At 46.4% G+C, this 23,874-nt stretch overlaps 1 protein-coding gene across 19 annotated transcripts in view; it reads right to left on the bottom strand.

The window, feature by feature from the left end:
- ATXN2 (ataxin 2) overlaps nucleotides 1-23,874 on the bottom strand; it is a 1,876,777-nt gene that overhangs the window by 1,238,969 nt on the left and 613,934 nt on the right. For all 19 annotated transcript variants that reach the window (XM_078667457.1, XM_078667461.1, XM_078667458.1 and 16 more), the window contains one exon: nucleotides 1,589-1,786. In XM_078667457.1, coding sequence (XP_078523583.1) covers nucleotides 1,589-1,786 — 198 coding nt within the window. The remainder of the gene's footprint in view (nucleotides 1-1,588; nucleotides 1,787-23,874) is intronic.

The raw sequence follows: 23,874 nt of genomic DNA, 5'->3' as shown, positions 1-23,874 counted from the left end.
TCCATTTGTTTTCATTGTTCATTGCGATGTTGGTTCTTTCCGATAAGCTCACAATTCTCGCTTGGAAAAGAAACTTGCCTCTCAGATGCTGTCATGTCACTGGGTGACATGACAGCATCTGAGAGGCAAGTTTCTTTTCCAAGCGAGAATTGTGAGCTTATCGGAAAGAACCAACATCGCAATGAACAATGAAAACAAATGGAACAACTGAAGAAACAGACACTTTAAGATGGCGGCCAAAAGATCAATGCTTTCTCTTCAGGCCGAACACTGGGTGGGAGGAGCCCAACCTAGGCTTTTTAAAGAACTGTAAAAAACAGAAACATTTTTGCATTTCCCAACAGCATCTGAGGAAGTCGAAATGACGAAACGCGTCATGCTGTGTGCAATAAAGAATTTCAGAACCCCCACGTGTGCTCCGTGACGGTTCCTTATGGGGGGACCAATTGTGGCAATATATATATATATATATATATATATATATATATATATATATAATTACCGAGGCTCCCATTCCGACGACGGGGAATGATACAAGCAATGGGAATCTATGAAAGTTCCAATACTGGAGTAATATGAGCATCAAACAAAGGCAGCACATAATAACAGAGAAGGCCATTAAATATATTTGAAGTTGGTCTCTCACTTTTTTCAAGGTTTATTTTAAGTAGAAAATGATAAAGCAATCCGTCAGTTTAAGAAAGTAACCAAAAAGCAGTAGTTTAGCAGCGGAAAAAGGAATGTGGCATTGAGAAAAATTCAGATGAGACATTGTATGAAAAAACACCACTTGGTAGTCCTAGAGAGGCATCAAATTTAAACTGCAATGAGGCATTGTGAAATTAACTATAGGAACAAGTGCCTGTGAAATGGAACCTACACGCGAGAGGTTATGCAAAGTAAACAGTCGAACATCAGCAGTAAGTAAAGCACAACCCAAGAGAATTGAAAAAGTTAACATTTAATGAGAGGAAATATACTTTAAAGTTTTGATATCCAATTACTAAGACTACATTTTCTGTTTTACTTAAAAACAAAAGAAGTTAAAAACATAGTAAACGTAAGTGTCCCCACTCTAGTGATAAAAAGGTGAAAGGAGTTATGGATTAAAAAGGAAGATGCAGACACCGAAGAGATGACGAAGCCTTCTTTTGGTATTTAAAAATATTCTGATTGAGTTACCGTGGTGGGTCAGCCAGTGTCTACATGTCCATGATCTACTCTTTAAATGCCTGACCCTGCAATTATGCTGCTAAATCTGGATATATTAGCATTACATACACAACCGAATTCGGGTCTAAATGCATGACTACATCTCATTCGGACAAAAAAGCCTGATGAATCAGAGTTTATTCATACCATCTAATTGTCGGACATAGCAGCATTAAAGATAGGGACCTGGAAAAACAGAAAATAGTGACAACTGAAAGAATGTGTGTTAACGAAAATAACTAATGTTCGCAAATATGATGTTTTGCAAATAAAGAACAAAATCAATGACAGAAAATACATGCTGGTTATTAATGCCTTTACTATGCAAAAACTGCAGAAGGCAACATCAATGAACCCAACACTTTGAACTACATACCTTCACAGGTTGGGGTAACTGCTCGATTGCATGTTGGGCTTGCCGACGTGGGAGATGCATCAGAGACTGGCAAGGACACAGGTTCAGTTGTAACAGTACCAGCTTGAGGTGAAGAAACATTAGTTCCAGAGGGAGAACTTCCAATACTGCTCTGTCGTGGGGAACGTGGCCTGTGCGTTTTAGGGGATAATCTTGGAGCTAAATGTTATAATAAAAAACATTCAATTAATAAATATCTTAAATTAGAAACACGTTGCAGTCTGTATTACAAATAGGCCAATGCTAAACTCCCAATTTAACAGGATGGCAGAGCCTTCTCATCATAAACTAAATAAGAATTAATATCTATGATCTTCCATTTTAAAGACTTTGTGCTTCCATCATTAGCATTACATCCAGTAATAACGTTTTCAACAAAGAATGAATAAGGCAAACAAGGCAACAAAAATAGCCAATGTGGAAAAACATAAGGAGAGGTTATTAACTAGGAACTCTCCTTCTCCATCCTTGAAAAGCTTCACACTAGAACATCTCTGCAAATGTAGGCGCTCATGAAGCACATGAGAATAATCACTTTACAAATATGCATGTGCATTTTATCTGAAACCAGTTCTTTAAAGAAAAAATACAGTGGGATTACACAAATCTATATCAATTGAGGAACTTTGCTCCTAACTATGCATTCGTTTTATAAAAATAACAATTCTGTTTCAATAGATATCGGCCAGTAGCTCAAAGGAGTCATCAAGACAAGTCGGCAGGTCAACTGGGGACTGAACAACTTGGAGTGAAAGCATGCGGTTGCAGAACATTCTTCTACTGGCAGCAACCGTTGGCCACCGACTACAGACATGACAGATAAAGGATGCAATTGAATGACATTACTTCAACATAAGCAGTAATGCCAAAGGTATTAAAAGCCTAGATACAAAGTTGTGCAAGAGAATTATGCACCAATTCTAACAGTGGGGTTCTAAACCAGTTAATTTCAGCTGGGGACAACTAGTGGCAGAGAAATGTGACAGTTTGTCTGAGCAAAGAGCAGATCAGATAGGTAACTGCAATCCGATTCTCCTCCTATTAATACCCTAAATGACAATGTCCAGGCACCTGTAGGTGCCACATTCCTCTAGAATATGCAGCTGGGCAGTGTAACTGTATGCCAGTGGAGTATGGGTCACCTACTCCCCTCCCTCTTGAGTTTCAGGTCGCAGCAACATTGAAGCTGTGGTAAAGTTCGATATGCAGCTTTATGTGAAGCATGACTAGCAGGGGCAGGTGACACTTTCGGCTAGTAAATCATTAATACTAAGAACATTAAGAAGGACTGACACGTTCGCCATAAATGGTATCAGTTTGAGAAGGCAATCTCTCCATGGAGATTGGTTTATAAGTGCAGTGTTTCCAAGCAAGTGAAGTACTAGACTTGTTCAGTGAGTTAAGATAACCACTTTGTTTGCAGATCAAGTCAAAGGTTTAAATGAACAAACAAATGAAGCACAACAAATCCCACTCAAGCCAACACGAATGACATTAGAATAACACGTCTAGGAAGAAACTGGTAACAGAATATATAAGGGAAAAAAAAAGATAGATGAATGGTTGGAAGAAGAGGGTCCTAGGCCTTCAAGAAGCAATTAAAACTTTTCCTGGAAAATAATGCACACATGGCTGGAACAATTTAGTACAGCTAATGAGATAGGCAAAATCAGATCGCAATAAAAGAATAAGCAAAGATGTCAGAATAGTCAACGGAAATGCGAGAATCCAAGGAAAACTATGACCGGGAGGACAGACAGATAAACATTTTCAGATAACTGTCTGGAACATACGGCAAGAAGAGCTGAAGCTGCATCTTGGCCTGTGGCTGCACAATTTTTTATTGAGGTCTCTAAAAAGAGTATTGAGGTTTCTAAACCTGCTTGAGGGCCCATTAACGGGGACCTATATAATGGCAGAATTAGGCTTTAAGCCCACCAGGGCGAATACAACCTCAGGCCCCACAATGCATGCACCTCTTTTGGATGGAGCAGCAAGAGCCATTGGTGGAATATAGGGTGCACAATGAGTGAGGTACGGTGTGATATATCATTAGTACTATTCCCGTTGCCAAACAAAGGGACATACAAAGCCCCAATGACCTCAGACAAATGAGCTTGCTACCCAAACAACACAGACCAGTGGCATCACCAACAGAATGGTTAAGAGGCATTTGGAGGCCAAAACGAAGCCTAAGAGGGGACAAGTACAAATGAGGAATGGTACTTAGGGTGTAAAAACATGTTCTGTTTATTTAAGCATGATCAGGATGAAAACAGCCATTGCAACAGGTATTTTCTTTCTTTTCTACTCCATTAGAACAGGCGTGGAGTGGGGTCAATGACCATGGGGGACCAAGGTATCGACCAATGACCTGTCCAGTATCAATTCCAACAATGATGGGATGGAAAGAAAAAGTCTATTATCCATTGCCACTTGAGATAGGAACCATCCACAGGCACGAATAGAAAGGACACGTTCAGTCTATTCGTCACCCCTCAAAGTCAGACCAAGCAGGATCTAACAAGATTGGCCACAAAACATGTGCTTAGTGGTGCACGGCAAACTAGAACTCAATTGTTGAGGAGCGTGTGAGGTCAAACTACTGTAGGACACTTCTTAAGAACTTTAGGTTACAGTGAGGGTTTCAAGTCGATAATCTTTATTAGCATTATGAAGGAATATGCTACTTACCAGTATGCATCTGTTCTTGGCATGTAGGGCTGCTGACATTCACATCTGTGCATAGATCGCCGCCTAGTGTTGGGTCCGGATGATTGCACATTCTTGTCCTGGAAGAGTCTTCGAAGTATCACGAGATAGGTGGCTCCTCCTCTGGACTACAGTGCGCATGGGCATCCTCTCCATCCTCAGATTGTTTTTCGCCATTGTGGCAGAGATGGAGTATGGTACAGTAAGAGATGTCCATGCAAGAAAGTAAGAAAGAATGCTACAGCTGCGACAGGCACCGGGGAGGAGGGTGGGCGATGTGAATGTCAGCAGCCCTACATGCCAAGAACAGATGCATACTGGTAAGTAGCATATTCCGTTCGAGGCATGTGGGCTGCTGAATTCACACCTGTGCATAGAATGTATAGCAGTCTCTCCCTTAGCGGTGGCTACCTGTGCCAGCTGCAGCAGTCTAAAACAGAGTTTTTAGAACAGCCTGTCCTACAGCCGCTTTCTGTTTGGAATGTACATCTACACAAAAGTGTTTTGTGAAAGTATGTATGGTAGATCATGTGGCTGCTCTACATATTTCCTCTAGAGGAATGTTTCCTAGGAAAGCATTGAATGCACTTAACTATCCCTCTGGCCAACCCAGATTTTGAAATGGGGTTGCCTTTGTGTTGTGGTGAAAAGGCAACAAACAACTGTTTAGTCTTTCGAAAATCCTTAGTTCTATCAATGTAGTATAGAAGTGCTCTCTTGACATCTAGTGTGTGTAGAGCCCTTTCAGGTACTGACTGTGGATTTGGAAAGAACACTGGCAGTTCTATTGTCTGATTGATATGAAAATGGGATACCACCTTGGGCATAAATTTAGGGTTTGTTCTAAGAACTACCCTATTTGCGTGTATTTGGATGAATGGCTCTTGAATAGTTAGGGCTTGCAGCTCGCTAACTCTTCTAAGCGAAGTAATTGCTACTAGAAAAGCCACCTTCCATGTCAAAAATTGTAATTCACATAAATGCAACGGTTCAAATGGTGGTCCCATTAGCCTGGTTAAAACGATGTTTAGGTTCCAGACAGGTGAAGGTGGGTGTTTAGGGGGGATTATTCGCTTGAGTCCCTCCATGAATGCTTTATTTGCAGGTACTTTAAACAGCGAAAGATGCTGTCTGTTCTGAAGATAAGCTACAATGGCAGCTAAGTGTATTCTTATAGATGAATAAGGATTGCAACGGTGTAGGTGCAAAAGATAGCAAATGATATTTTGCGTTGAAGCATCTAGTGGGTTTATGTCATTGTTATTACAGTAAATGACAAAACGCTTCCACTTTGCAGCGTAACAAGCTCTGGTAGTAGGTTTTCTTGCCTCTTTGATAATGTTCATACAGTCAGGAGGTAAGTTTAGGTATCCAAAGACTTCAGGAGCCAGATTGCAAGGTTCAGTTGTTGCGGATCTGGGTGCTGTATGTCTCCATGGCTCTGAGTGAGAAGAGTAGGTGTTAGCCGCAGTCTTTGATGAGGCACCACGGATAGTTCTAGTAAAGTTGTGTACCATGGTTGCCTCGCTTATGTTGGAGCAACTAGGATTAGTGTCAGTGAATGTTGGCGTAGTTTGCGTGCCACTAGCGGTATTAATGGTGCTGGGGGAAAAGCGTACGCAAATCTGCCTGACCAGTTCATCCATATCGCATTGCCCTGCGACTGCGGATGTGGAAACCTGGCGGCAAAGTACTGGCATTTTGCGTTTTCCCTTGTGGCGAACAGGTCTATCTCTGGTTGTCCCCACTGTTGGAAGTATGGTTGTAGCACTGTGGGATGAATCTCCCACTCGGGCATTTGTTACCTGTGTCTGCTGAGCAGATCCGCTATTTGGTTGTCCTTGCCTGGGAGGTGTTCCGCCATGAGAAAAATGTTTCTTTGAATGGCCCACTTCCACATGCTTTGGGCTAGATGTGATAGCTGTGGAGAGTGTGTTCCTCCCTGTTTCTGTATGTAGTACATTGCAGTCATGTTGTCCGTCCAGATCAACACATTTTTGTTGCATAAATGTAGTTTGAACGCTTTCATTGAGAGAAAAATTGCCATCATCTCTAGCAAGTTGATGTGCATCTTTTTCTTTTGTGTTGTCCATAGGCCCTGTACTGTGTACTGAAGGACATGGGCTCCCCATCCTATCAGGGATGCGTCCGTTGTCAACACTATTTGTGGTACAGGTTCTTGGAACAGTCGTCCCTTGCAAAGGTTTTGTGGATTCCACCAATGCAGAGAGTTGTATGCACGACTGGTCACCAACACTAGGTCTTTCAATTGTCCTTGAGCCTGGTTCCACTGCCGTGCTAAGCACTCTTGTAGCAGATGCATGTGTAGTCTCGCGTGAGGGACTATGAAGATGCACGAAGCCATCATGCCTATGAGTTGCATAAACACTCGGGCAGAGAGTGAGTGTTGGGGCTTGAATTTCTGGATCAGTAGCTGCATACTGTTTATTCTTGCAGTGTTTGGGTATGCTTTTTTTGCTAGAATATTTATTGTTGCTCCTAGGTACTGCTGTACATGGGATGGCTGAAGGTGAGATTTTTGGTAGTTCAACGCGAAGCCTAAACTGTGCAGGAGGCGAATAGTTTGGGACATGTGGCTGGCACATTGCTGGGTCGACTTTGCTTTTATTAGCCAGTCGTCCAGGTACGGATAGACGTGAATATTTTGTCTTCTTAAATATGCAGCAACTGTCGCTAGGCATTTTGTGAACACCCTCGGGGCTGTTACACCAAATGGAAGGACTTTGAATTGGTAATGTTGATTTAGTAGTGTGAACCTGAGATACTTCCTGTGAGCAGGATGTATCGGTATATGGAAGTATGCGTCTTTGAGGTCCAAAGTTGCGAGGAAGTCTCCTTGTTGCAGCAGTTTTAAGACCTGTTGTAGAGTGAGCATATGAAAATGCTCTGATAAAATGTATTGATTTAGGGGCCTGAGGTCCAAAATTGGTCTGAGAGACCCGTCCTTTTTGGAGATGAGGAAGTATAGTGAGTATACCCCTGTACCTTGATGTTCTAATGGTACAAGTTCTATGGCCCCTTTTTGCAGCATGCTGATGACTTCTTGCTGCAATAAGTTTAGGTGTTCTACAGACAAAGGATGGTGTCTTGGTGGTATGTTGGGTGGTGTGGAGGTTAGCTCTAGGCAATAGCCATCCTGGATAATTTGCCTTACCCACTTGTCCGTAGTGATGTTTTGCCAGACTGGTAGGAACTGCTGTAATCGTCCCCCGACTGGTGTTGTATGGTCTGGGGGTAGCGCTAAGAAGTCACTGTTTTGTGTTGGTAGAGGATCTGGTGGTATTATTCCCTCGTCCTCTGCCTTTGTTGTTATTGCCGCGGTATCCACCTCTATTGTTTTTATTGTAGGTGGTTTGCGTATTCCCTTTGTAGTTTGTGGTCTGCTGTGATGAGTTACCCCTTGCAGCACCGCTGTAATTGGAGCAACGAAAGGTGCCTCTATGTTGTTGGGACTGTAAGGCTCCTATAGACTTAGCCGTCTCAGTGTCTTTTTTCATTTTGACCAGGATTGTATCTACCGCTTGACCAAATAAATAGTCTGGATTTATTGGCTGATTTAATAAAGTATACTGGACTTCATTTTTTAAACCTGAAATGCGAAGCCACGCATGTCTCCTGAGCATAACACTGGTGTTAACAGATCTGGCCACTGTATCTGCCACGTCTAGGGCACATTTAATGGAGGCGTTAGTTATTAACTTTCCCTCTTGTACTAGGTCTTCAGCCTGCTCTTTGTAAGGTTCAGGTAAATACTGGATTAGTGTCTCTAAGGTGTCATAGTGTGCCCTGTCATACCTAGCTAACAGGGCTTGCGTATTAGATATTCGCCATGTGTTAGCAGCTTGAGCAGCTACCCTCTTCCCTGATGCCTCAAAGATCTTTGATTCTTTATCAGGAGGTGGAGCCTCTCCAGTTGTTTGGGAGTTTGCACGTTTTCGTGCATTGGATACCACCAAAGAATCTAAAGGCAGTTGTCCTTTAATATATGTAGGGTCTACTGGCGCTGGCCTGTATTTTCTTTCAATTCTGGGGTTAATGACCCGTGCCCTAGTTGTTGCCTTAAATATGTCACCTGCATGTTTAAGTACCCCTTTTAACATAGGTAGTGTTTTGACAGATCTTTCTGATGTGGCAAAGGTGTCAGAGGAAATCTTCCTCAATGGGGTCTGCATGCATTTCTACATTGTGATGGAGGGCTGCCCTTTCTATTAGTGCATTGAAAGCAGCTGTATCCTCTGTAGGAGAAGGCCTAGCAGGGTATGCAGGTGTATCTGGAATGGGTTGAGAGTCACCAGGATGTACTTGATCAACCCATGGTTGACCTTGATTGTCTTGGTCAGTGTCTACTGAGTAATTGTATTCCTCATTATATACATCATCCACCTCCTCATCTGAGTGTGTGGGTGTATATGTGTATGTCTCAGGTCTAGTTGGTCTAATAGGCTCAAATAGAATAGGTGAAGTAGAACAGTCCCTTTTCTTTTTGAGTGGTATGACATAAGTCTCTTTATCAGTTTCAGGTCTGATTTTTCTTTTGTAGAGTGTTACTTTGCCAGAATCAGGGTCAATGTAAAGTTTTGACTGTTCTTCTGATGAGGGGTCTGGATACAAGATCTCCTGCTCAGCAGTTCTGGGCGTTTTTGCCAATGTCCTTATTTTAGTTTGTGTCAGTTCGATGCCACTTTTTGGGTCGACCGCCTTTGTTTTCGAGGAAGTTGGTAGGCCAAACTTGATTGGTCCGAGATCCCTCGGTGTTCCAACAGTCTTTTTTGGTTGTGCTTGTTTCTTTGGAGCCGACGTTTTTATCGTTTCGACGTTCTTTGTCGAGTCGATAGTATCTTTCTGACCTTGTTGCGTCTTCGTAACCTGTGGTTTCGGACCGATGGTTTTGTGTCTCGGATCGATGGCCTTTTTCGGGTCGATTTTCCTTGTCTTTGGTTGCACAGCCATTGGTTTGTTGACTCTCTGTTTGGGTTCGACAACCCTTTTTCGGATCGAGTCCCTTTTTTGTTGTCGACTGTCGGTGCCGATTTTGTCGGTTCGACGGCCCTTTGTTTTGGAGTGGATATAGGTGCGCTGGCCCTTGGCTCGACGACCCTTGTGTTCGACTCCGATGGATCGACATAGTTTGGTCCAAAGACCGTGTAGTCGATCAGTTTGGGTTTCATTTTTGGTTCCATAACTTTTGGTTTCTATTTCACCAATTTCTGAGTACGTGGATCCGATGGCTCTTTTCTTATATTCTTAGCCGAGCTATGTCGCGGGGCTATAGAATGGGTTTCGAGATCTTGGCTAAGGCCTTCTGGCGATGCCTCGACCTGAGCCTGTGGAACCATAGAAGTGTATGTTTGGGTGTCATACTCACGGTTGGCCCCGTTTCATCACTGGAGTCGTCTTCAACGGCTCCGATCCCTTGTTCGTCGTCTCCTACCTCGACAATGTCTTCTTCTTCGTCGACATAGTAGTTTGAGTCATGCTCCGAATCTTGATCCGACTGTTGATCTGACTCTTCGGCTTCGACGAGATCGTCGAAGATATTTTCCGGCTCCGGCGCTGGTTTCTGCATGGTTAGTCTAGCGTCCCGTCGAGTCCGAAGTGTCTTTTTCGATCGAAATTGGGCACAAGCTAGGCAGTCGGCTTCATTATGTTCTGGAGATAAACACTTGTTACATACGGGGTGTTTATCTATATGTGGGTATTTCGAATTACAAAGAGGGCATCTTTTGAATGGACTTCGTTCCATCGAGGACTGGTCCCTTTGGCGTCGAGAAGGCCCGCGGCCCGATTCGACGTCCCGAGTTGAATAAACTGTAGATAAGGCTCTCGGCACCGATTCAAAACAATACCGACGAGACCTTTTGGCCTTTAGAAAGTGTATTTTAGATTCCGAACTTCGAGTAAAGGAAAGTACATCCGAACCCAATGGCGGAAAAAAACAATCTGAGGATGGAGAGGATGAAGAGGATGCGCCTGCGCACTGTAGCCAAGAGGAGGAGCCACCTATCTTGTTATACTTCGAAGACTGTTCCAGGACAACAATGTGCAATCATCCGGACCCAACACTAGGGGGCGATCTATGCACAGATGTGAATTCAGCAGCCCACATGCCTCGAACACATATTTGTGTAAGGGACTTAACTCAGGGTAAAGTATATATATATATATATATATATATATATCCAGCAATAGCAGAACCCATGTGGAAAGGAGCCTCACAAAGGTAAGTGTAACTGCCCTCTTTATTAAAGCAACAGCCTGCCAGCAGGTTAGTTCATGGAAACTTCGTGTTTCAAAGTAAAACGCCAGAAGCGTTTCAGGAATAAGTTCCTTTCTTCAGTGGTGTCACCTTCGGGCGCTTAAATGGAGAGCACTCGATTAAACATCCCCTGCTCAAGTAGGCGTGGCAAAAAGCCTTCTGGGTGATGTAGTCCTCTTCCAGTAAAACCACTATGGGCGCGCCTGCACGCCAGCACCAAATGACAGCCCAGTCAATGAAAGTAACAATGGAACCACCTGCCCAGCTTTGCGTGTCGTTGCTCAGGGCGGAGAGCTGGAATCCTCTGCACGAACCCTCGCTCCACCTTCGCTCTGTGAATATATATATATCAGTCTGCATGTAAGAATCAGTGAATATAGGGAGGATTTAGTAGCAGTGTGATTGATTGTTTACTTGACTACTTTATAGTGTCTCACTAAATATATTGGATAGTGACTAAACGCGCAAGTTACTTACCTTCGGTAACGATATATCTGTAAGAAACAGTAGTTAGTGTTTGATTCCTCACCTTAGAATATCCCCAGGCGTCAGACTGGATCCGGTAAGCTTTCGTCAGCAGTACCCCTGCGCGTCAGTAGGCGTCGTCTGCGGCTCCACGTTCGTCGTCGGCATCGTGATCGTCGGAGTACTTAGACGCCGCCCTCGCACGCCGACGTCAGTTCTGTACACAGCTTTCCGTGCCAGGAACGCAGAGCCATGCAAGAAACTGACACTGGTGCCATGAAATTAGGGCCCTCAAAGGGAGATACCTTAACCTTCGATATCGGTTCGCAGAACAGGGGGAGGATGGGTGGGGCGGTAAGGAATCTAACACAAACTACTGTTTCTTACAGATATATCATTACCATAGGTAAGTAACTTGTGCATCTGAAGAAACAGGTTACTGTTAGATACCTCACCTTAGATTAGATACCCCAGCAATACCAACCACGGTGGTGGGTCTGCGAACCAAGATCACACCAGAAAGTCCTGTAGAACAGAACGGCCGAAAAAGCCATCTCTCCGGACTTGGCTGTCCAGGCAGTAGTGCCTAGCAAACGTGTGCAGCGAGGCCCACGTAGCTGCTTGACAGATATACTGCAAAGGGACTCCCCGACCCCGGGCAGTAGTAGCCGCCCTGGCCTGAGTGGAATGGGCGCGCAGCCCCACAGGAGGCTCCTTCTTCGCCAAGGAGTAGCAAACCTTGATGCACAAAACAACCCACCAAGAGAGGGTCCGCTTGTGCACCACCAATACCTTCTTAGCGCCCACGTAACCAACAAAGAGTTGGTCGTCCACTCGGAACTGTCGTGTGCGGTCTAGATAAAAGGAGAGCGCGCGATTTGGGTCCAGACGGTGGAGCCTCTCTTCCTCCTTCGAGGGATGCGTGGCAGAAAGAAGGTGGGCAAGGTGATGGACTGCCCGATATGAAAGGCTGTAACCACCTTGGGCAGGAAAGAAGGACGAGTCCTCAGAACAACCTTGTTGGGATGGACAGAGAGGAAAGGAGGCTTAGCAGACAGAGCCTGGAGTTCACTCACTCTCCTGGCAGAGGTGATGGCCACCAGGAATGCAGTTTTAAGAGTCAGAAGACGAAGAGGACAGTTATTAAATGGCTCAAAGGGAACGCACATCAGATAAGTCAGTACAAGGTTCAAGTCCCACTGAGGCATCACGCAGGGAACGGGTGGGAACAGGTGGGAACAAGTGTGTGATGCCTTTCAAGAATCTGAATTGGCCGAGAGGTAGCCCTTGATAGTGCCCAGAGCAGAGTCCTGCTGGGCAAGAGAAAGAAGGAAGAGGAAAACCTCTGAAAGGGGGGTAGAAAGTGGATCCACAGCCTTTGCTGTGCACCATGCCACAATTTTTTTCCACCTGCAGGATTATACCGTTTTTGTGGAGGGACACCTGGCTGCCAGAATCACATCATAGACTTCAGGAGGCAAGTCAAATGGCCTCAACTGTCGCCGCTTAATCTCCTGCCATGTAGGTGAAGAGTGGGCAGGTTCGGGTGGAGGACAGTCCCCTGCTGCAGCGACAGAAGGTTCTCCTGAAGAGGGAGACGAATCGGGGGATCGACTGACATGCTGAGTAGCTCGGGATACCAATATCTTCGTGCCCAGTCCGGTGCCACAAGGATGACTTGGGCCCGGTCTCGCCTGATCTTCTTCAGCACTCTGGGCAGAAGTGGTATAGGCGGAATGTTTCGGTGGCGAATAGATCTAACCAAGGCTCTCCCCACTGCTGAAAGAGACCTTGCGCCACCTCCGAGTTCAGACGCCATTCGTGATCCATCATGCACCGTCGGCTGAGTTCGTCCGCCCTGGCGTTCAGGGAACCGGCCAGGTGTTGAACCACCAGGGTGACGCCCTGGTGTTCCAGCCATGTCCGGATGCTGTGCCCATTGAAACTTCAGGTCCCACTGCAGAGCCCGCATCCGCCACCTGGCGTGATGCACCAGAAGAATGCAGGAGGCCATCAGCCCCAGGAACCACAGCGCCAACCTGACCGAAACTCGGGATAAAGGCTGAAAGATTGGAATCAGAGCCTGAATATCCCGTACCCGCTGCTCAGGAGGATACACCCCAAACTGCGCAGAGTCCAGAGCCGCACCAATGAAAAGGAGATTCTGAGAGGGAAAACAGGTGCGACTTCGGCGCGTTGATGGAGAACCCCAGCGAGTGCAGGAGGTCGGCCGGAGTCTGGAGGTGGGAGACAACTGTCTGGGGCGAGCCCGCCTTCAACAACCAGTCGCCGAGATAGGGGAAGACAAACTCCTGATCTGTGCAGATAAGCTGCGACCACCGCCATCACTTTTGTGAACTCCCCAGGGGAACTAGTGAGGCCGAAGGGGAGCGCGTGGCCTACCGTGAACAGCAGGTAGCGCTGGTGGGCCTGCAGGACGGGGATGTGGAAATATGCATCCTGGAAGTCCAATACTACCATCCAGTCTCCAGGGTCTAGGGCAGCTAGGACCTGAGCTAAAGTCAGCATCTTGAACTTCTCCTTCCGGGAGAAAGGCGTTGACGCTCCGGAGGTCCAAGATAGGGTGTAGGCCTCCTTTGCCCTTCTTGGGTACCAGAAAGTAGTGGGAGTGGCAACCACGTCCTACTTCTGGCCAAGGAACGTGCTCGATGGCCCCCTTGGCGAAGAGGACCATAACTTCCTCCAGCAGAAGTTGCAAGTGATCCCCCGAAATGCGGTGGTACTGCGGTGGCATTGCTGAAGGGTTCGCCTCGAAGGGGAGGGAGTAGCCCCTTCGGACGATTTGCAGCACCCACCTGTCCGACGTGATGGAGCGCCAGTGGAGGAGGTGATGGCGGACCCTGCCCCCCACTGGCATTGAATGGGCCTGAAAGCTCGGACTAGGAGGCTTTGAGGCAGATGCTGCGGGAATGGATGTGGACTGACCTTGCCGATGTCCCCCGGCACAGCCACGGCGGTTACCACGTCCGCGGTGAGGTTGGTTCTGCGGCCTGTGGCTGTACGAACGCGTGGGGGCGCCCCTTCCTTGGCCACGAAAGGGGCAAAAAGCAGAAGTCTGCTGGCGCTGGCCCGACAGGCCCAAGGACTTGGCCATAGCCCTGGAGTCCTTGAAACGCTCAAGCGCACTGTCTGCTTTGTCGCCAAAAAGGCGACGGCTATCAAAGGGCATGTCCATGAGCGTGGCCTGGACAGCCTCTGAAAAATTGGTGGACCTCAGCCAGGCGTGGCGACGGATCGCCACCATCGTGGAAATCGCTCTGCCCAGCGAGTCAGTGGTATCAAGTCCACATCTGATGAAGCGAACACTGGGGCAGCATGTCCGCAACTGTGTCCCACAAAGAGTGGGTGTAACGGCTCAAAAGGCAAGCGGTGTTGACAGACCTCAACCCCAAACTCAATGAGGAGAACCGTTTCTTCCCAAACTGATCAAACCTTTTGGATTCCCGTTCTGGAGGAACAGTCGGGAATGCGGATTGGGATGTAGAGGCCTGGATCACCAGGCTCTCAGGGGTGGGGTGAATGGACAGAAAGTGGGGGTCGCCCGGAGCCGGGCGGTGACGTCGGGCCACGTCCCTATCCACAGGGGGCACTGTGGAGGGCTTGGACCAAGTGCCAAACAGAACATCCATGAGGGCTCCATTAAACGGCAGCAGAGGCTCCGAAGAGCTTACTGGTGGCTGAAGCACCTCGGTGAGGAAATTAGTCCTCACGGCCGAAGCAGGGAGCTCAAGAGCCAAGGCCTTGGCTGCCCTGCGCAACACCACACCATAAGTGGCACCCTCCTCTGTAGCCACAGAGGGAGGAGAGATGAATCCAGTGTCAGGTGATGTGTCCAGACCACTGGCCCCCCGAACCAATCGGCCCAGTCCTGACTCAACTGGCACTGCTGTGCCAGAGGGTCCTCAGACCCCTCCCAGTCCTCCCCTTCATCTGTGTCCTGATAAACAGGCCGGAATGACGGAGCCGGGTGATATGTGAATTGCTCACCCATCGACGCCGGAGACGGACAGGGGCTGAAACTGGGGAAGGCGACATTCGAAGACAGCGCCGGGAGCGACACCATCGGGGTCGACGCCGGCAGAGGAGTCGTGAGGTCAACTGGCGTCGACCGGGATCCAGGCCTGGATCCCTCGGGGCCCTGCGGCGTCGGGACCGAAGTCGATGACGGCGCCGGAGCACCTGACGGCACAGGGGCTGAAGCCGCCAGCCCGCCAGGGTCCCTAGTCAGGTCCGCGGAGCCCGAAGGAGCGCCGACAGGCCTCGACGGAGGGAAGTGAGTCCTCATGGCCACAAGGAAATCACGTTGTCTCCTCTGGCGTCGTATGCAGCCCAGGGACCGGAGGGTATGGGGCCAGATGCGACACTCCGGCGGAGCCGCGCGGGCGGTGACGCCCGAACCCTCAGCTGTGTCGCGCGAGCAGCGAGGGGAGTCGGAAGAGCGATGTTTCTTCTTCGACTTCTTTTTAGAGTGCCTCGACTTACCGGAGGACTTGGAGCCCGACGAGTGGTGATGACTTGACGAGCGATGACGACTGCGGCTCCGCGACCGGTCCCTCGACTTCCTCCGGTGGGCAGTGAAAGGACAACAAGGCAAAATGAACTGTGTTCATGTGAAGAACCCCACTGAAGGGAAAAAGCTAAACTACAGCTACCAGCATGCAACTCACCAGGGAGTGCATGCATTATGGATAAATATGGCTGCAGATTTTCGCCACTCTATGTTTGCCACCCTATGAAGAAGCAGCGTGAGCTGCGAAACGTGTTGGGACTTTTTTATGAACAGCTGCAGTGCGTAGATTCATGTGAATAAAAGGTTTGAAATAGACTTCCTCGTGGAGTGCCGTCTCTGAAGTATCGGGGCACTTGGAGGGATAAATAAGTATACATAAAACTTATTAATTGCATGAGTGACTGTATAGATAACTGTATACCTGTAATAGTGATTTCTTCACACATTAAGTATTAGTTACTATCTATATGAATAAATGAAGTGCTATAAATGAAGTGCTATTAGTATAAGTGTGTAGCTGAGGAAATGTAAATATGATACAATATTTACATTATTTCAAAAAGTGAGTAGGATGACTGCCTAAGTGAATAGGATGTGTGCTGGTGTGTAATGTCAATATAGGTGTATAAATATATTTGATAGTGTTCTATTGATCATTGAAAGCATGTATGAGTGAATCTATAGGTAATTGATTAGATGTGTGTGTAGATCTAGAAATCACTGAGTAGGTTTTTAGATACTTGTATTGGTGTGTCGATGGATTCAAATATGATAGATTACTCAGTGAGTGATGAAAGGTTGTGTGGAAAAGTAAATTTTGCCATGTTATATGTGCCTACGTGTTCCCCATCTTATGCTATGTGTGCATGATCGATATGCATGTATTCCCCTCTGATCGATTAAAGACGCAATTACAGTTGTGTCCATCTCTAGTATGCCAGTTTCCAGTCATCATGAAAACAACGAATATCAGGCCTATGTAAACCTACGTTGCCATATTTCACAGTGTGCACGTTAATTCATTGAATTGTCCCCGTTTCTAGGCCTCAAAAGGGCCCGGATTCAGATTCAGCTCCAGTCTTCTGAACCCTCTCCGAGGAGCGATACAGCCCCCACCTGCATCCCTGACCCTTAGCTTACTTCATGCCTCGCAGTGCCCGGCCCGGCCTGGCTCTGCCTCCCAGTCTGCCAAGAGTATGTTATGCTTCCAGTTATCAGTCCAGCCCTCCTTCTCTGCATTCCTAAGCTACTGAATCGCATCAATAGTTTCCGTCATGGTCTAGCCTTTCTGTCTCCATGTAAGAGAAATACTGTATTAATATTCATAGAATATTCCTCGCACACACAATACATGTAGAATTATGCACGCATCAGTCCTAATGTCTAGTAGCCTTTGCCCTGATAACTTTTGGATTCTATCAATATGTACTCTAAACACCAGATACCAGATATGCCTTGGGTACATGTCGCTCTGACACTCCAGACTTTAGTCTCCTCTTCTAGCGCAGAAGTCATAGCCCCAGTTCTCCCTGGTAACACGTCATTGCCCGTTTGCGCGCACCACTAGGTTAGAGGTCCCAGCTGCTCAGGTAGCCCCCTCCATGTTTCCGCCTCATTTATGACACTTCTGTTACGTTTACATCACATGTCTATGTCTACGCCCTGTACACGCCTTCTTGTTACATCATTTTGCCCTTATCTTTCGCGACTGCTACGAGTCACGCCTACTGCTACGCCTACTGTATTGAATGTAATGCAATTGTTTTGATATATATATATTGTGCACTGTTACAAAAAGCCACACACCCCCGTCCAAGCCCAGTTTCCCTTGTCCCTTCCCTGGCAGCTGCCATCCCGTACTATTGCAGGCTGTCCTGTTCCTGTCCTTATGCCTGATTAAAGCCTGTCGACTCAAGATACCTCGAATCCTGACTCTTATTTATTGAGCTACCTGTTTTATTGCTTATACTGAAAAATAGTACCGGTAATTAATTATTTATTTACCACATAATGGCGCCCGAATAGGGACTTGCCCTTTCCCCACGCGCCGGAGAAGCCACGCAGGCCCCCTGATCCTCTGCAGCCGTGACGGAACCATACCGTGCACGTGCAGATATTTCTGCTTCAAGTATCCCTCAGGCCCACGGAGGAGACGGAGGTTGCGGTCCAGCATCCAGACGAGGCGGTGAGGAACGCGGCGAGTCCCGACCAGAGCCCAAGCCGAGAGTCCAAGGTCCGAGGTATCCGGAGGCCCACCTGTAACTGAAGTCCGAAGTTCGTAGTCCGTCGTCGTAGCAGTCCAGTCCGAGGCCTTCCGTTCTTGCTGCCCGGTGAGTACCGTTGCTGGGGTAGTATCTAGACAGGGTCAATTAATTTGTCTCTGGTCCGTGGGTTTGGGTACACAGATCCAACACGAAGTGTCCACCTAGGTGGATGCGGGTCCTGACGTGTCTCTTTATGGGACCGGTAAGTTCGTGCTGTTTTAGCAGTGCATCTAGTCATTCCAGTAAGTTCTGTTCTCAAGAAATTCAAGTGTTCTGTCCGAACCGTTATTTTAAATGTTATTTCATGTGTCTTCAATGTCATGGTATGAGTGATTTGTTTTTCCAGTTATTATTGTGTTTACCGTGTATTGTATTGTGTCCAGACTTCAGCCTAAACTATGCCTCTATTCTCGAAGTTACGTCAGTTAAAAACCAGAAAGGGATTGTTAGAGGAAGCAGTTCCTGTCCCGCCGAGGGACAGTCCAGGTCATTTTATGTATCATAAGCATGGCTTAAGTGCCATATTATATCTAGACTTATGGGTGGAGTACACCAAGGAATTAGAAGAGAAATATCGATGGCCTGTATCAGGTACGTGGGATGCCGAGTGCATCATGCGAGTAGAAGAAGCATTATGGAAAAAGAAATCCAGACAGTCCCAGAAAGATGCCATCGAGTTATGGCGCAAAGAATCTCACAGAAGAACGGAAAAAGAAATCAGAAAGACAGAATTAAGTAGGGAATCCTCCGAAAGAGCCCAAGAAAGGGAATTAATCGAAGTAGGTGAACGAGTTAAAGCCGAACAGTCAGACAGACAGAGAAATGCCCTTATTAAGGGTATGTATCCTCTTCTTGCCGAGGGCTTGCCGAAAGCAACCCCGGAAGCACCATGTAATTTTCCGCCGCCATTAGTTCCGATTAAGTTACGTCACAAACCAACCGCAGCTGATATTTTTCTCTCGTCCTATTTGGACGACGACAGTCCCAGAATATGCAAATCCTGTTCCGCCAGCTCCCGTAAATAATGTAATTCCTGTTCCTCCAGCCACCGGGGCACCGGTTACAGCACCTGTTACGGCACCCCCGGTCCAGCCTACAGTACATGTACCCGCTACATCAGTCACTCTCCCAGCACGTACAGTACCCGTTGACGATTCTAGTCTAGGGGCCACGGGGGAAGTCCTCCTGGAACCCCGCCTCAACCCAGACGTATCACGCTACTCGAGCTACATGCACGAGCGTTACAGCGTTCGCCCAAACTGCAGTCAGTCGCCGATATCAAGCGAGCCCTTACCGAATGCCGTTATGATCCAGTCCCAGGCGATGATGATATGGTCCTGTATTCATTGCGTGTAAGACGGGTGACCGAATATTTGGACACCCTACCGAATATGAAAGGTTATCTAGACAGAATATATCGTTTCATCCGTACAGGAGCAGATCCAGGAAGTATTGGCGAGGCCATGGCTCAAAGAAAAGTCGAGATTCAGCTCATGCTTTTAAAATTTCTAATTAATTGTTTAATAAGAGAACAAGATTATCCGGATAAAGATCCGGAAGAAATGAAAGTCCTGACCAGATGGAGTGACCATATAGCCGAGGAAAGACACAAGACACAGAACTGTATAGAGAGTATGTACAAGAAAATCCGTAGGGAAATAATAAAGATACACGAGAAACGAGAAGCAGCACGAGTAACCGAGAAAGAAGACAACTCTTCTACTGAAGAGGTAGACGACGAGAATCCCTCCAGGATAGCGTATGTAGGTAGTACTAGACTTCCCGACCGACATTCACGCCTAGATCACAAGAAAGTTTCCCCTCCTCCAGCACCAGAACAAGTTTCTCTTGAGCAAGTATTTCAAGCTACCGATCACATTCTGAAATCACGAATCGGTTATAGTGAACTGAGTACAATGCATGAACAAGAACTAGCTCGATCAGCAGTCCGATGGACTACTGATTCTACCACTTTTCCAGACGAAATAGTGGCACAAATGTTTCTGAAACTGCCCCCAGCCGAGCAGCGACTGGTGGGTATGTATATGATCCAGCACCTCATTACATTGTATGAGGGACAGCATTCTGATCCAGGTCCGTTACATGATGTTCTGAACGAGTTACTCCAGTATAGATGGAGAGGTCTAGGTACTGATTTAATTAGTATCATTCTAGAACAGCGCCACAAATATCGAACGTTTCTGAATCCGCATTTTGTTCATGTCTCACCTCCAGAAAGTAAATCATTTTACATAGATAGACAACATCCGTTACGAGAAGTACACCCAGTTAGGACAACGGGTGGTGATCTAGAACGAGTATTTGTTTACACCCCTATCACAAAGATGGAACTCTTAGAGATGAAAAAGTTAATTCCCTGTCACGACAAAGATCCAGCAGGGTTCCACCGAGAATTAAAAGACATGCTCCGTATGGGAGAATACACGTATCCTGATATTATTAAAATGTTAAAGGTCCTGTTGCCCGCAGGGGTATATGAAAAACTCAAGGAAAAAGAATGGGAGGTGGGAGAGAAAAAGATAGATTGGACAGCTCTAGAAGCTGAAGACAATTCACGAGTACCAGGTACCGGTCTTGGGGGTAAAGTTAAAGAATTGCCCGAGTTATTGATCCAGGTTTTGCCAAGATTACTAGCCACGAAAAAGGAAGATTGGGATGCAATCTCAGCTTGTAAACAGAAACAGGAGGAAGACACTAGTGATTTTTATTCTAGATTTGAAAAATGTTTTATTATTAATAGTGGTCTGAAAACGAGTAGTGAATCGTACCCTCATCTTTTTGTTACCAAACTAGTCGAGAATTCAAGTCCACAAGTTAAAAATCGAGTTTTGAAAGTCGAAAGTAGTTGGCAAGCTAATACTCCGTCACAAATGCTCCAGTATCACCAGAATAGAATCAGGGAAGAGCAAGAACACGAAAGGAGACGTATGAAAGACACGAAAATGAAAGTATTAGTTGCACAATCTGTTCCACAAGACAGTCAGAAGAGGGGTCCGAATCAAGCCAGTCATCCTGCAGCTCCCGTTAAAGGGACCTGCAATTACTGTAAACAGCCAGGTCATTTTATAAACGAGTGTGCAGTTCTGAAACACAACATAGCTACTGGTAAGACTAAAGAAAGAGCACGTCCGCCTAGACAAGAACAAGTTTCACAGACTTCTCAGTCACCCCAGAATGCACAACAGACAGTTCCAGCATCGCAGCCTATCGCTGCAACACAGCATGTTACACAGCAGATGTACCAGTATGCACAGACAGAATATCCAGATTATCAGCCATATTCATGAAACAGCCTAGAGAGGGAGGTAGGTTTGCCTCTCATTGAGATACCTGTAGATCAAGAGGGTCCCTATGTACACAGTCAAGTATTAGGGAAAGACAGAAAGTTTTTGATTGATACAGGGGCAAGTAGGACTACTATCAGTCATGACGAGGTTCCAGGGGCTCCGCTCTCAGGCTCTAAAAATGTTTCCCTTGGATTTTCAGGAAAGCCGATTGTTAATGAAATTTCGAAACCAGTTTCTCTAGAAGTTGGTCCATTGTCCCGAACTCCTGATTTGTTACTCACGAAATCATGTCCAGAAAATTTGTTAGGCATTAAGACATTAAAAGAATTAGGTGCAGTAATTTGTTGCTCCCCAGAAGGGGTCCGATTGTTCCTGAGAGACTTTAAAGGTCATTATGTATTACGTGATTTTGATCCAAGATTATTGAATGTACCACAGCATTTATGGGCGCAAGGTCCAACTGATGTAGGTTGTATGTATATCACACCCCATCGTGTGACTCTCAAGCAAGGTATAGTTTTGCCACGAATCAGACAGTACAGATTGCCACCTGAGGCTGTAGCAGCCTTATCCAAAATTATTGACGAGCTCATTGCTCAAGGAGTGGTTGTAGAAACTGACTCCAATGTATGTAATTCTCCTATCATTCCGGTCTTGAAACGTACTGATCCAAATGCACCTCCAGTATATCGATTAGTGATTGACCTTCGAGAGCTTAATAAATGTATCATACCTCAGTATCCAGTAGTCCCAGATATTTCTTCCCTATTGACAGCCATTGATTCTGAAGCTACATTTTTCACAGTTATCGATCTCAAGAACGCATTTTTCAGTGTCCCCATTCATCCAGACAGCCAGTACCTTTTCGGTTTTTGTTTAAATGGAAGGAGCTATAAATTCACACGAGCTCCTCAAGGTTTCACAGAAAGTCCCAGTATTTACAGTCAAGCACTTAAGAGACAACTAGACAATATTCACATGCCATCTGACACTGCCCTGCTCCAGTATGTCGATGATCTACTGATCACGGCCCGTTCTGAACGTGACTGCGAGCGAGCGTCACTTACAGTTCTGTATTTTCTGGCCGAGCAGGGGCACAAGGTGTCCCCTTCCAAATTACAATTCTGTGTCCAGCAAGTGGTATACTTAGGACACTTACTGTCCAAGTGGGGTAGGCAGTTGACACCAGACCGTATCCAGTTAATAGCGAGTCTTCCACAGCCCAAGACACAGAAGGAGGTACGAGCTTTTATCGGCCTCACTTCTTACTGCAGACAATGGATTCCTCAGTATGCATTTCTAGCCAAGCCACTGATACAGTTAACGACACAGGAGGCAGCCGTATCGACTGTCCTCCCTTGGACCCAGGAACATACACTTGTATTCAATAAATTAAAGAAAGCCTTATGTCAAGCACCTGTTCTAGCGACACCCAACTACAGTAAGCCTTTTACACTTTTTGTTACAGAACGTGATGGTACTGCATTATCTGTTCTCACACAAGATCAAGCAGGACAGTACAAGCCCTGTGCTTATTTCTCGAGCACATTAGATCCAGTAGCCCAGGCTCTGCCTGCGTGCCTCAAGTCAGTTGCAGCCACAGCTCTAGCAATCAGACAAAGTGATTCCATAGTGTTAGGACATTCCCTGACAGTACAAGTTCCACACTCCGTGGAAGTTCTTTTAAACCGAACCCAGACTCAACACTTGACACTACTGAAACCGAAGTTATAGAAACACATCGTATTGACACCCTGTCTGCTCAAGCAGCAGAGCTAGTCGCTCTGACCCAAGCCTGCATACGTGCCAAGAACCTGAAAGTAAACATATATACAGATTCACGTTACGCATTCGGAGTCGTACACGACTTTGGAGTGCTCTGGCAGGAGAGAGGTTTCATGACTTCTCATGGAACCAAGATTCAGCATGGTCTCCTCATTCAAGCTCTGTTAGATGCAATACATTTACCGACAGCTATCGCTATCATGAAGTGCAAGGCACATACGAAAGTTACTGACATCATTTCCCAAGGTAACGATCTAGCAGATCGAACAGCCAAGCTTACAGCTCAGGCTTCAGACATTCTAGTTAACACGACACAGACACTCACTCCAGATCCGACTACTTGTATGACAGTTAAGGACCCTACACAAGATGTCATAGACATACAGTTACATGCTACTCCCGAAGAAATCAAGAAATGGTCCGAACAAGGAGGGGTCCAGACAGATCAAGGGTGGTTGACGAAGGGAAAAGCCACATGGTTTCTCCCCGACTCTATGGTTCAAGTCATTATTAATACCGCACATAGTCCAGCACATCTAGGAGAGAAAGCTATGTTAGACAGTATTCAGAACCTTTGGTTCAACAAACACTTACGAGCTGCAGCCAAGCAGAAAGTCCGTACCTGTATGATATGTTGTCAGTTCAATCCAGGTAAAAGTGTCCCGGTGGAACAAGGTGGATTCCAACCCCCTGACCACCCTTTTGAAGTCCTCCAGATGGATTATATTCAGATGGAGCGATGTCGAGGTTTTAAGTATGTCCTCGTAGTTGTATGCGCTTTGTCCAGGTGGACAGAAGCATATCCCGTTCCAGATTACACAGCCGTGACCACTGCCAGGCAGTTGGTTCGTGAATTCTTTCCCCGCTATGGACTCCCTAGGGTCGTGTATTCAGATAACGGCCAG

Source organism: Lissotriton helveticus, chromosome 11 (genome assembly GCF_964261635.1).
Source record: "Lissotriton helveticus chromosome 11, aLisHel1.1, whole genome shotgun sequence".
In the NCBI taxonomy this organism is placed as follows: domain Eukaryota; kingdom Metazoa; phylum Chordata; class Amphibia; order Caudata; family Salamandridae; genus Lissotriton; species Lissotriton helveticus.
The sequence above is the reverse complement of the archived record's forward strand: the minus strand, read 5'-3'. Positions and strand labels throughout refer to the sequence as shown.